This window comes from Phoxinus phoxinus (assembly GCF_949152265.1).
Source record: "Phoxinus phoxinus genome assembly, chromosome: 2".
In the NCBI taxonomy this organism is placed as follows: domain Eukaryota; kingdom Metazoa; phylum Chordata; class Actinopteri; order Cypriniformes; family Leuciscidae; genus Phoxinus; species Phoxinus phoxinus.
Window position 1 is genome coordinate 26,851,198 of NC_136877.1, and position 14,245 is coordinate 26,865,442.

Consider the following 14,245-nt stretch of genomic DNA (forward strand, 5'->3'; position numbering starts at 1 on the left):
TAATGTGTCCTTTCTGAACAACGTATTCATTTCTTTAAAACAAGAATCTTACCCCAAACTTTTGAACGGTAGTGTATATAAAGGTAGAGAAAGGAAGAGAAGGGAATGTAACAGGATCAGGAACGTATGTGTGGTCTTCCACATGCGCTAAATTCTAGGTCACAGCTTCGATATTAGTCAGAGTTGGTTTTAATGTGTGAGAGCCTGAATAACACAGAGTCAGAGGTCAGAAAAAGAAAGTGTTATGACAGGCAGCAAAATGGATGGAAAGACTTAAAATGGAAAAAACTAGAAAATCAAAGGTGAAAGAGGTAGACACCGAAATTCATAAAGGAGCATCTCTGAGCAGGTGGGAAACTACAGAAATAGCAGATGATAAATAGTTGAACACTGTGAGCGAGAGAGAGAATTGCAATGTGCCGCAGTGACCCAAGCCAACTGTAAAAGGTCAGCATGCGTCTTCTTGAAGCACTGCAGCTTTTCCGGAAGCGTTTCCCCGTGCCCTCTATTCTCTCCCTGCGTCGCATGAGTCCATGGCGCTCCGCTGCTGATGGTGCTTCAGAGATACAGAGGGAGGGAGTCAGGTTAGATCGCCTCTCCTCCTCCCGCGGGGCTCCTCATCATTTCATTCTGAGAGCGAGGGGCTGGTGACAAGTGCAGGGATAGATAAAATGACATGCTGTGAAGACAGACAGGCAGGGTGGAAATAAAGAAAAGGAGGAGATAAGTGGGTGGATGATTAAAGAGGGGGAGCGATGGGCGATTGCTAATCACATCTGAGGCAGCAGCCATTTTAGACTCTGCTTAGTTCATATTCCTTGAAAGACGCTTAACGGATCCGAATGAAAAACACAGCTGATTGGTGTCTAGTCTTTGATTACTGACTCTCACACACATAAACAAATGCACACCGCCTCTCACAATTGTACTTGCCTGCACACATACACACACGTTACAGGGAAATGTCTCCCAGTAAAACCGCAGTAATCCTGCCACTATTTACTGTGAGGTTTTTGAGTTAACAGTCTTTGGTCACAGGCCAGTACCCTCTGCTTCCTGTAGCACACTCCGTTTTAATTACTTTCCTCTCGCTCTCTTTAAACACTTATTCCCAACCCTGATTATACACACGCGCACACAGCAGCTCCAGTGTTTGCTTAAATTGAAAAGCTTCAGCTGTAGACTGCATGCAAAGTCATTACTGTAATACAAGACGCCATCAGTCATTTCAGCAGCTTGACGGAGCCGCCCGACCAAACAAACAAGCCAGAAAATATTAGCCCTCTGATTCTTTAGCTTAGTCAATTATTTGTTTTTTCCTCGGTTTAAGTTATAGAGTTAACCTGCCATTTGGTGAAAACATTATGGTTGTGTAATTATGACCGCCCTTGGAACATTAATGCATTCACATGTGCTCACCTCATGATCCCAATCATGGCCGCCACACCAAACACGTGTTGTGTCAGTCGCACAAGAGCCACACAACCCACCAGCAGCCTGTGTTTACAATCCAGAGCCTCAATCAGGACATCTTTATGCGCTTACTCTACATAATGTTTATAATGTCAGGGGCAATACAGGGCTTCAGACCTCTGGATGTATAGGGTGTAGATAGTAATATTGTTCTCCTGTCAAGGCACAGGATAGATTTAGCTCCTCTTTTATGAGATATCTGTTAATGATAGAGGAACCTGATGTCATACAGAAATACATATTAAAAAAATGAAAGAGATTTCTCAAAACGATCACAGGACGATCCACGATTTTCACCCAGTTTTGCTTAATCTTTCCAACCTTGCACGCAAACAAACAAAAACAAAAACTGGTGATCTGAAAACACAAACAAACATATTAGTTTAGTGATCCAAGAATACAGCCAGTCTGTGTTCCTTCAAGAGGCTGCTTGTGCTATTTGCTGGGATATTCAGATACAGAATATTCTCGGTGACAAACTCTTCATTAAAAAACTTTCTCAGTGACAAACTCTAATAAATCTAAACTTGAATCTTGGCTTTACTGATTAAATTCACCTATGCATCCTCTCTGCAACAATACATAGTTTTTTGTTGTTTTAATACAAAAACTTTAACATAATTTGGAATTAATATTAGGAACTTCACTGTTTTAGCATTTGAGGAAAACTTCTCAAACTATTTTTGAGCAAAAAAAAAATCAGTTTAACGTGTCAGTTTAACCATTGTCTTGTAGCCCTGCTATATCCCTGTGTGTTTTGCATATAATATATTTAAAATACACACATGTTGTGAGACCAGAGGGAGGCTCATTTATTCTGTCCTTCTCTATTTATTTATTTATTTACTCTAAAGTTTCCTCTCTCTGCTCTACTTGTTAAACAGCCTGGGATTTAACATGGTTATGGTACAGCAGCAAAAGCTTTTTTGTTGAAAAACAATTAATTAACGATATTCACTGCATAAATCACTTAAAATGCATAGCGGCTATTATATCAGAATGCATTCTGTTTGTTAATGATCGTCAAACTGCGAGGTTCAGCATTTAGTAAGCGTTAGCAAAACGCCCCAGTCCAACAGCCCTCAGAGAACGTTATGGCACATCATTCTTTATAGCTTTTACAATTTCAATAGTGCTGCCTGGACGTTTTTTAACTGCCTGTAGCCGGGAGGATCAGAATGATTGTAAAGCATTTCCTGTCTAGAAGATAATCTAAGTTCAGGCCCAGGCCAGCTGAAACATGAATTAAAATATTAAAATATTTGTCCATGTTCTAGCATTGCTGATATGGTGTTTAGTGGACGTATCTTTGGAGGGTGAGCTTTTTTAGAAATTGGCATGTGGATGATGGGATGGAGCTGATCTAAAGGGGCTTTTGCACAGGGTAGTTCTAGCCACCAGGGTGGTTCCCCGAGATTTACTGTTTTCACTAAGGTTTCACTATTTTCCTGGTTGCATTCACACCGTCAATAGGAACTCAGAAGTGACGTAAGCCACGCTTGTTGTTGTGACTTTTATTTAGATGCCAGGGCTGACTTTTATTTTGACAGTGCTGAGAACGCCAGAGCCTAGTTTATGATCTGTTTAACAGTCCCGTCTAATACTTTATTAGATATACTGTCTACTTTCTTTGCATAACAGTTCTATGAAAAAGTATTAGCTTTTGCTGTTTGGTTGATGTTCAATGTCGTTAACTGAGCAGAAATTCATAATCATGTTTCGCTTGGTTTAAAGTTGTGTTGGATTTTCTCCTTTGCGCAAAGGTTGAGTGTTCATCTGTCACCGTTTTCCATGTTCGTGGAGTTAGTTTCTGCAGTAAGTATATACATGCTATAATCTGTGTGTACACATGCCTTTTTTTTTTTAAATGGCGGGTACTGGTGTTTAGTGTGCTTTCGGCCAATCAGAGTACTCTTGCGCCACTGGTAGTTCCTATAGTGCTGGTTTTGTCCCTACTCTGAAGTAGGAGCATATTTTGTTCCCCCAAAAGGAGTTACTATAACTAAAATCGTCCCTAGTTCCTGCGGTGCGAACATGCCAAAAAAACGAGTACAGTAGGACCTACTTCTTCCAATAGGTCTCATCATTTATTTAATCTCACGTTGTTCCAACGCCGGGTAAACTTACTTCCGGTGACAACAACAATGACCGAGACCAAGAATAAGTGTTGCTGTAGCGTCAAGGAAAACCACATTTGGGATTCTGTTGTGCCACTCATCTTGTCAGGAAGCATCAAATCTGGCATAATTGCTGTTTTATGATTAATTACCAGGGACCAATGTTTCTTGAGGAGTAAATGTATACAATATATGTATAAATATAATAAAGGATAATATAATAAATATGAGATATTTACACTTAGATTAATTTTTACAATAGTAGTGATACTTTAAATATTTAATGGTAACATAATTAAATAAATTGTTTTTATTTTTTTACTTTGTACTGTAACATTTGATCAAATGTATATTGTCATTGTTTATACTAAGTTTCCTGAAAATAATTTGACAGACACAATGAAATAGTTGACAACAAAATGCTTGTTTTAATAATAATTCATTAAAAACAAATGTCAACTCAGTTCTGTTGTTCATTTTTATTCACACAATATAAATACATATAGAATTAGTAAATGTGTATGCATATAATCACATATATTAGACAAGATCAAATTAAAAAGATAAGCATGTATTCACCATTATGTACATAAATGTGGGTATATATACAATTATAAGAATAAATCCAAAGGTCAGAAAATGAACAGAAACTGTCCTGTTCATAACACTGAAAGATACACATTCATATAAACATTCAGCTCTGGCGGAAATCCGTTTACCCGGCGTGACGTAGTTTCCGGTTGCGTGTGAAAAAGGCGAATTGTGTTCTTAAAGTTTTGTGTATTGTCCCTTTAAGGAGACCTGCTGTATATTTAATAAGCCAGAGCAAAACTATCTCCAACAGTTCAGTAAGTTCTTAGAAATGGAAATTTCATTTCATTCTGATATTGATTTCTTCTAAATCTTTTGATTGTGAAACATCAATACATTTAATGTCTCTAATGACCCCCCCCCCCCCCCTCCCCCCGAAATGATGATTCTATCTAGTCATTTTCCAGCAATGCACACACATTTACTCACAACCCCCTGAGGCCAACATGCCAGTGTTACAGCCCCTTCCTATTAACATCAGTGTTCAATCAATCCAATGAGACAGACCCTGTGACTCAACACGGCCTCATTCTACTCGGAGAAGATTAGGGTGAGCAAGTCAAGTCACCATTATCTTTACATAAGCCACAATCACATTACCGCCTCCCGCAATCATACACCAATCGATATTATACCGCCAGATGCATGCCTGCAGTTTCAGAGCAAAGGCTCAAGGGAGTTTTCAATGGAGATGGATAAACACTGTCCACACAGAAGGAAGGAGGCACTTGAGTTTTGCTCTTTACAAGAATTATGAACAAAGCCCTCAGGCGAAGAGCTGCCACATAAACCAGCTCCGTTTATCAAGTGGGACAACCACTACAAAAAAATAACACACCGTACACAGTGGTGCAAAATATATCTATTTCTATGAACGTACATTTTAAAATATTTTATGAGCACAATTGAATATTTTATATATTATAGGATTAAATAAATGTGCCACAGCTGACCTCAATGTTTGACGTGGCCCAGTTTCTTTATAGCTGGCAGAGGTGGGATCAAGTCATTGTTTGTCGAGTCAAGTTCCGAGTCAATACGGACAAATCAAATACGGACAGCTGTGGCACATTTAAAATCAGATTTTCTCTGAGCTTTTGATATATAAGAGGTAAGGTGTAATTGTGCAGCTAAAGTCTGCAGATCTGCAGAAGAAAATCGACACCTTCTTTATCATCGCAAGTTTGATACATTCCACAGCCATTCGCTGAGTCATTCGCTGAGCTTGGTTACAATAAAAGCTGTTTTTAATGTTTGTGAGATGATGTGGAGAGAAGAGAGATACAGGATCACTCGACTAAAAACAACATTACCTTCCAAAGGATTCTATTGCTAGGAATGTGGTTATTTATTTTCTACTGTGTAAATGTCTCAGTTGAGCATTATTCATTTGTATCCAGTACATTTCACTGTGAATATTTGCAATTTCGGCACAGGCTTTGCAAACAGACTTTTATTATATGAAACAGTCTCAACAGTAATGCGACAACATGCAAGTAACCATGTTAATTATAATGAAATTCGGCTACAATGCTCTTCACCGCAACCTTTCATGCCACAATCTAAATATAATGCCATACATCTAAATATAATGCTATAATCAACACTTGTTACGATTAGTTCATCTTGAGGGCTGTAGTAAAAACATGCTAAAAGTTTTTGAGAGAGTTCCACATGTAACACTGTCCGTTTCATATGCAAAGATGTCAGCCAATCACAGCAGTGGGCGATTACACTGAAGTCTCACAGCAGACACGCCCCTTCAAACATAGCGTTCAAATCAGAGTGAGAACAGCTGGCTGCAGCCTGCAGATCATACCTGCTATTAGAGAGTCAGACTGAGTCAGACCGAATGTTTCGGGTTCGATTCTCAATTCCGGCAGCAAATGACGGAGGTGCCCTTGAGCAAGGTACCTAACCCCCAATTGATCCCCGGGCGCTACAACAAAATGGCTGCCCACTGCTCGGGGTGTGTGTGTGTTCACTACTCCCTACTCCTAATATGTGTGCACTAACTTGGATGGGTTAAAGCACAAATTCTGAGTATGGATTTCCATACTTGGCCTTCAAGTGTCACATTCACTTTCATAATAAAATGTTAATATTTTACTAATCCCAGGGGTTGAGTTAATATGGCGTGTGGTCACAACAAAACTAAGTAAACCGAACATGCCCGGCATCACACCGGTCACACTATATTTAGCTGGTTTAGGCAATAATGCATGCAAAATAATTCACGCCAGAACTGTAGTTGATGTCCAAGTTAAATACTGATCCATATCAATTTCAACATACCTCTGTGTGTGAGTTTTTAGTTGCCTCACAAAATTGGACATTGTTGATAAATGTTACTCACTCTAAATATTCATAAACTTGTTAACTAGATTGTAAAATATCTGTTATAAAACGGATAGTTCCAGTCCTTGATTCTGATTGGTTGAGCCGCGTTCAAAGCCGTTGTAAATTGCTCAACAAACACACACCTGTGACCGCATTACATTAGTATTACTGCGCAACTGCCGTTTGTGATTCTTTGTTGCTGCATGTGTTGCTTAGCAACCTCTTTGGAACTACATTGCTTGGTGGAGGAATACATGTGTTAATAACGTTATATTTTTTGTTGCTGGTGTTTATTTTATGAATAAAATAAATATTAAAAGGAATATTTTTAAGAAGTAACCGTTTTATAAAAGCAATAAGCCCCTTGAAGCCGTGTTTTACAGTGGATTTAGAACAGCTAAGGGGCTTCGCAGGGCTTATTGCTTTGATATTCAGATTCTCAAAACGTCAAATGTTTTTTTGTGTTTTAAAGAAGTTTATATGATCACAGTTGATAGCTAAATTTAGGGGCTATATTTGCCATGCTGGGTGTAGGCTAAAACACGTGAATTTATCCATTTCTTCTGAAAGACATGAGAGACAGGGAGAAGAAGAAACTTTATAGTTACCGGTATACAATGTACATCAAATTTAGTTTGAAAGGTTAATCCTGCCTCTTAAGGTTTATTACTGCCTCCATAGACACCAGTGTGTGTTTGTTTTAAATTATAAATGGTTTTCTACTTATGTATTTAAGAAGGTAGGCCAAGTCACAGGGCTCAAGTCTGAGTCAATTCTCGAGTCATTGGTGTTAAAGTCTGTCAAGTCTTAAGTCCTCAAATTTGGGATGTCCAAGTCATGCGACTCTTGTCCACATTTTTTAGTCTGCATTAAATGAAAGTTGGAATAGTCTTTTCTTCCCTATTGTTATGTATATCTGAGTGAAACAGCTTCTCAAACAAGAAAAAAAAAATAGAAATGGATTGTTGGATGGTTGTGGTTTGCTATTACTGTGATCTCAAGCCTGTAAACACGTCATCACAAGTTATTTTGATTTAAGATTATGAGGGCACATGAATTAAAAAAAAATGTATGTGCACAGAGAAGTCATTTATAATAAATACTGCAATATTGTCCATTTTGATTTCGTGGTGACTTTAAAACCAAGAGTTTCATTATTTAAAAACAATATCAGAAACAAGATTCACAGAAACTCCTCATTTAGTGTGTTTTTATATTATTCCCCTCTTAAATTGTGTTCTAAAGCAGTATGTGTCACCACATATAATGAGACCAGTTACCACTCTGCCATCTTGGTTTTGAAAGACTTTGAAAGCTGACAGAAACTGCATCTGGTCGAGCTGAAGTGATTAGACCGAGGTGTTTTGTGCTGACTGAGCCTCAGATGGTACTGGAGGTAATGAAGCGATTTATGGTCAGTTACAGGTTGATGTGGTGGAAGGGGGAGTGTTCTCGTGTAGTGTTGGAAAAAACACTGGAGAGTGAACACACGCTGGGCCAGCTAGCTCTTGAAACGCTTTATTTTATACACATTGAATATCTTAATGTGCACAGATAACCAGTGCACATCATTTCAGAGGACATTTCAAAAGCTTTTTTTTATATATATATATATATATAAAAAGCTTGGCATTTATACATCCACTTTAAATCGAACACAAAGATATAGTGAAGTAAGATTGCATTTATTTTAAAGCTGCAGTCCGTCGTTTTTCCTCTTTGTCGCCATCTCTGTTCGAAATCTGCAATTGCAGTTATTCGCGGAATTATTAACTGTGCGTGGGTAGTAAATCGGCATGAAACAGCGCGGATGAACACAATGCATTGAGGCTGCCGCGTCGCTGTGGATACTGTACTGTCATCAGCAATCTCAGAGTATACTTTTTGAAAGTGTCAACATTAGAATTTTCATCGGAAAATGTCATCTGAACAAGTAAGTAACATTCACTTTTGTTCTGACCAAATTCGGGGGGTGGGGGGAAGCATTGCAGTAGCTATATCATGCTGATTAAATCTAACGATTGCTTATATCACGTCAAAACGTGAAAAATATATATTTTCTGTAGCCACTCTGAAGTCCGAAGTCTTTGGGTTTTACAACTGGTGAATCTCCAGTTGTCACTGGTGATTGTCGCTTTAAACTTTCGGGATCCACCATACCAAGTGCTAAGCTAAATCTCCTCCATCATCCACACACGCTAGCCGGGGACTCCTTCTCTATGTGTAGCCTACAGAAGTGACGTAATGACGCAAAGACATGCTCGAAATTCCCGCGGAAATCCACCAGTACCACTGGAATTAAAATCATTATTACAAGCTTACCGTTTTGAATCGAGGTAAGGCAAGCAGATCGTTTTGAACACTGGCTGGTTAAGTTTTTTTTCAAAAATGTATTTTTTTATATTTTTAAACCCAAAAAAGTGCCGGACTGCAGCTTTAAAGATACACTATGTAACTTTTGGCCCTCTAGCGGTTAAAAACAAAATGGCATGCATTTTGCGGAAGAACATTGGGATTGTCTCAATCAGCTCCCTAATTCAGTAATCAGGGCACTGATCAGATTTGATTTTAAGGGCTGTCTTAATTGCAAACTGAGTTGAAATTACAAAAAAAATTTAAATTACAAAAAAGTCATACAATTCACTGTGAAACCAGTGAGCATCGATGATTACTTGTTTTCCCTTAACGGAAGTTTAAACTGAAACTTAAATCATGTGAGACAACTTACTACACATAATGACACACGATAGATGTTTTTTTTTTAATACAAACCATTATTTAATTATATGTCAGCATAAACATAAATCACTAATAAACATAATCTATTTTACATTTATAATTTATTTATAGCTGAAATGTTGCACATACTTTATTTGTAACAAGCAACGTATTTATCATAATGTACTTTAAATAGCATAAAAAAATTATATGAAGATATAATTCCTGCTGTTATTCATGAATGCCAGTAGTGATGTTGTAATGAAAATACGTCGTCGGAAATAAGCCGTCAATGTGTAGTGAGCCTGTCCTTACCAGTGCCTGAATTTGTGTACACGATATACTGATTCACGACCTAGGAAGCTTCAGTGTTGATTCAGAATCAGATGCACCCATTGTTTTGTTTTGTACTTCGGCTCTGCGTGACAGTGTGGATGAAGATTATGCCTCTGCTCATAAAACATTCACTGCTTCAGAGATAACCCGTTTTGATGGAAAGGATCTCAAGCTGACAGCTCAAAATGGTACTGTAGCTTTACCCATTTCTTGAAAATAAGATTCCAGCGCAGCGCTACAACAACCATAATGAAATGACCCTTAGATACTGCCTTACTACTATGAACTTTGTTAGAGAGCTACATATGGCAATTTATCTGTTCAATAAAGTTCCTTACTACCCTGGGCAAATACCTTGCTCACCAACAGCAACTCTCCATCGCTTTCAAATCCCTCAGCTCTCGCCATCTCCAAAAAGCTAAACCATGTGTTGATTCTCGTTTTTTTTTTTTTACTAGCTCTGACTGTCATGTTCTTTTTTTGCCAGCAGACTCTCCTCTGTTTTTGTTTTTTTTGTAAGTCAAGCAAGCATGTGTGAGCTTCTGTTTACCACAACTGATGAGTTGATGAATGTTTATATGTGAATAAAAGCCTAAATTCAAATCTGTTCATCATAGAAAAGCGATTGAATTTTGGACTAAACTGACTAATTCTCAGATTTCATCAAAAATGTTTGTGTGTGTGTGTCTTCAGTAGATGAACGAAAGTCTTACGAGTTGGGAACGGCATGAGGGCGAGTAATTAATGAAATAATTTTCATAAAAATAAAGGCTTGCAGTGTGAACGTAGACATAGTGTACCCATTTATTAACATTGACTTTTTTTTTTAAAGAATTATCAAGAGAGATAAAGAGATTGTGCATTACATGTCTGTGAAGCATCTCACTACTCTACAGTAAAACTGTGGGTTACATTTCTTGCGTTGCTGAGAAATATTATGTACCGGTAGTAATTCAGTAGCAAATGCGCAGGGCAGGATTGAAAACAAGACGAATAACGAATTCTACCAAATAATTGGAAAAAAATATTCGGCAGAAACAACCACAACTCATGTTTGATGGATAAAAGGTGAGCCAGTGAAAAGCATAGCATGATATTTTACATAAACCACTAAAATCGTTATGCTATAATGAGTGTGTGAAGTCAATGAGTGTGAACTCTTTAATGAAATGAGCGCAGCACGATCGAAAACCTAATAGCCATGTTGCCGTCTCTATGCGTCTCTTAATCAGAGCCTGCCAGGAGTAATATCAACTAAAATTCTTCATCATGCTCATTTTCTACTATTTGATATATCTCATTAAATGTTTAAAACCTTGTAAGATATGATACACAAATGAGTGTAAACTCTAATAAAATGAGTGCAGCACAATCGCAAAATGTTGTCGTCATACACATTTTTACTACTTTGTAGTTTGTCTATTTAAATATTTAAAACGTGTATGATATGATACATGTTTATCTGTCTCACTCTCTCCCGGAGCTGACAAGCATTTATGTACTCTTTATAAATTGTTCAGATTTGCATTTACATGCATTGTAAAAGCACACAAAAACGATGTTGTTTTGTTCATTCATTCTGACGTGCTCTTTCAACTCTCTTCTCTGTCCGTACCCTGTAAGACCTGTAGTCTGATGTAATGAATGACTCAGTAGTAATGTGGCTTTGATCTGGTCCTTGTGAAACGTATATGTCTCTCTGCTGTCTGCTTCACATTATTGTGGTGGACAGTCAGTTCACTGTATTGGATTTTTTTTGTTTTTTTGTAGAGGCCTCTGTTCAGCATGTAGTCTCTCAGGCTTTTCAGAAGCTCCTGTCTTAGCGGGTTTTTCCCGGACTCGCTTTGATCACCGGTGCCATGCTGTTCTTTGGCTTGCATGGGCTAATCAATGTGCACAGTAGCCTTACCCTGCCCTCTGACCTCTCTGTACTCCAATTAGCCATCATTCTGTGACCCCTGCTACCTACCAGTCACTCACCTTCAGTCCACAGCTACACTGCACGTCTGCCGTCAGTTACTTCTGCTCTCTTTGCCCCACTGCCTCATGGCCTGTCAATCAGATGGAAACCTTCCCTTTAAATTCTGCTGGTCAGATTGTCAGACCACACATTGTTTTGTCTTGCTGCATTGTCTCGTAATGTCCATCAGGTAGTGCAGACTCCAAGCAACCCTCCCCCACCCGTGTCAGTCTGGGCTTCCTCACCGCCATGCCCACAGCGGCTGTGCTTTTCAGATGCACTAAATTATAAGCTCAGTTCCGACAGCTCCGCTGACACTTTAGAAATTAGAGGAATTTTGTTCCTGCTGCTAAAGGACAAGGGTTTTTTTCTACAGTTGTAAGCTCTGCATGAAAGGAAATGTACTTTTTAAAGGAAATGTAAGTGTGTGTTTTAATCCTGTTACATCTTTCTGTTCATTAGGACGGGAACTTCATCAAAAGCCTGCTTGGAAAAGCACCGGAAAATGCAAAGAAAGTGGGTCAATCTGCATTCGTAGACTTCGGTGAGTAGTAGCAGATCTCTGTGTGTGTTGTGTTTAGAGGTGGCATTACATGCATTCACTCCGATACAACCAAAAAACTGGCTGTGGTTTCTGGGATAATTCATGCATAATATGTTCAATTCTGATTCAGTTCAGAATCTGAAAGTAACCCTGAGTCTTTAACGGCAATACATGCACAACACATAAATTCAACGCACACACATGGTGCCATATTGAATATAAGCTCCTGTGGGATCCTATTAAATATTAACAATACAAATTTCCCCTTTCCAAAAGCATCCCACTGATAGCTGGGATGACACCGGCAGTGAAATCACACATCGCATAAATGATTGATAAGCAAAGTGAAATGACCTAAAAGATTGAATGTGTTCAACTGAGCTGCGTCTCAGGGGCTTGGCCTTTATATTCAAAGCTAACTTATCTGACCAAACAAGAGCCCTTCTCTGCACTCTTTAATCTGTTTTCTCTGAACTCTTTCTTTTGTCATTTTGGAAAATGTCACGGTGTGTTCACAGCAAAGAGCTTCAAAGGATGATAGTTTTAAGCAGGATGGTTTTTTTTCCCATTAAACTCACAATCAGTCATGTTATGATGCTTTTTGGAGGACTGTTGGCATCAGGGTTATTAAAGTTAACTAAAACTGTAATAAAAAAACATGTTCATTACTTGGAGAGAAAAAATGTTAACTTGAAATAAATTAAATAATTAATTAATTTCCAAGACAAAATATCTCATTTTCTTTTTAATTTGATGTACTAAAATAACTAACTTATAAACTATATTGTCACGGTCTGTGGCTGTAATGAAGGAGGAGTTACTGAAACGGGTCTTTAATCCAAAAATCAAAACATTAAACTGGAGAATAACACTAACAGAACACAAACACACTGACGTTAAACAACAATGCAAGACACCTGAACTGAGAGCTCAAATCAATCTGTAACCATAGAAACAAACAGACAGGGAATGGAGGAGAACTGAACCAATTTACAAACTAACAGCAAACACTAGAACAGAACAGAAAGATAAATCAAATAATACAAGATGAGAGAACAGACTCTGACATATGTTTATGAAATATCTCAACATGTTTTTGAAATAAAAACTAATACAAATAACAAAAACAAAATGACTAAAACTTTAACCAAAATGAAAACCGAAAATATAAATATATAAAAACATGTTTGAATGATATTAAATTAATTTTTATATACTTCAAAATATTAATATAAACTATAATATTATATCAATGACACTGGTTAGCATACTAGACTTCAGCTGGAAATCTAACCCAAAAATAGTGCAGTATTTTCAAAGCAGCTATTCAATTCCTATTATCTCATCATCTTTTTTATTATTGAGCTCAATAATAGCAATTTTCTGCAATTGAACACAAACTGCTTCACATGTTAAGTATAGGCTACTGTGCATTTTTGTTTTTAGTAAAAAAAGAAATAAAAAAAATTGTGGGAAAACCTGTCTTTCTGTCTTGCATTTATTTACATACTGAACCATCTGCCTTTTGAATAGTTTACCTGAGAATAACAAGAAGAAATCAAAACAACCTTCTTAAATTTAGGAAATACAAGTCACCAGAAGCCTCTAAAAGTCTTACTCTTTTTGAATAACAGGAATATATGACATTGACAAGCATCTAACAAATAACCTAGATGGTGAAATGAATCTCACACAATACATTTCTCAAAATCACTTTGTTTCACTGAAATACAAAATAATGCTGCATTCCATTTCCTTGTTTTTAATATTAATTTTTCTATATTCTGTTCTATTATCTATTTTTATTTATTTAATTGTAAAATACAATTATTTTAAATGAAATATTACCTTTAAAAGATTCAAATGTTTTTGTCATAATTTTTTCAATCCATGCATCCAGTTACACCAAGCTTTTGTTTTGGCAGAGGACTGGGTGAAGAACAACAGTTTTTAATAAGCTCCCCATTGTAAATGAAACCCTGAAATATAACCTCACTTACTAATCTGTTTGGTGTCATGTGTAGGTGAAATCTATGTTAGACTGTGTTCTTGGTAAGCAGGAGCTTGGGACATGCGTGGCCTTTGTAAGCCGCCCTATGATTATGACATCTAAAACCTTTGAGATGTATCGTCTTGTGACCTTTACCGCTTCACAGAAATGATGTC

General features: G+C 37.5%; 1 protein-coding gene across 1 annotated transcript in view; it reads left to right on the plus strand.

The window, feature by feature from the left end:
• Window positions 1–14,245, plus strand: part of itfg1 (integrin alpha FG-GAP repeat containing 1) — a 135,766-nt gene that overhangs the window by 37,014 nt on the left and 84,507 nt on the right. The window contains exon 8 of the mRNA XM_079594279.1: window positions 11,998–12,079. Within this exon, the coding sequence (XP_079450405.1) occupies window positions 11,998–12,079 (82 nt within the window). The remainder of the gene's footprint in view (window positions 1–11,997; window positions 12,080–14,245) is intronic.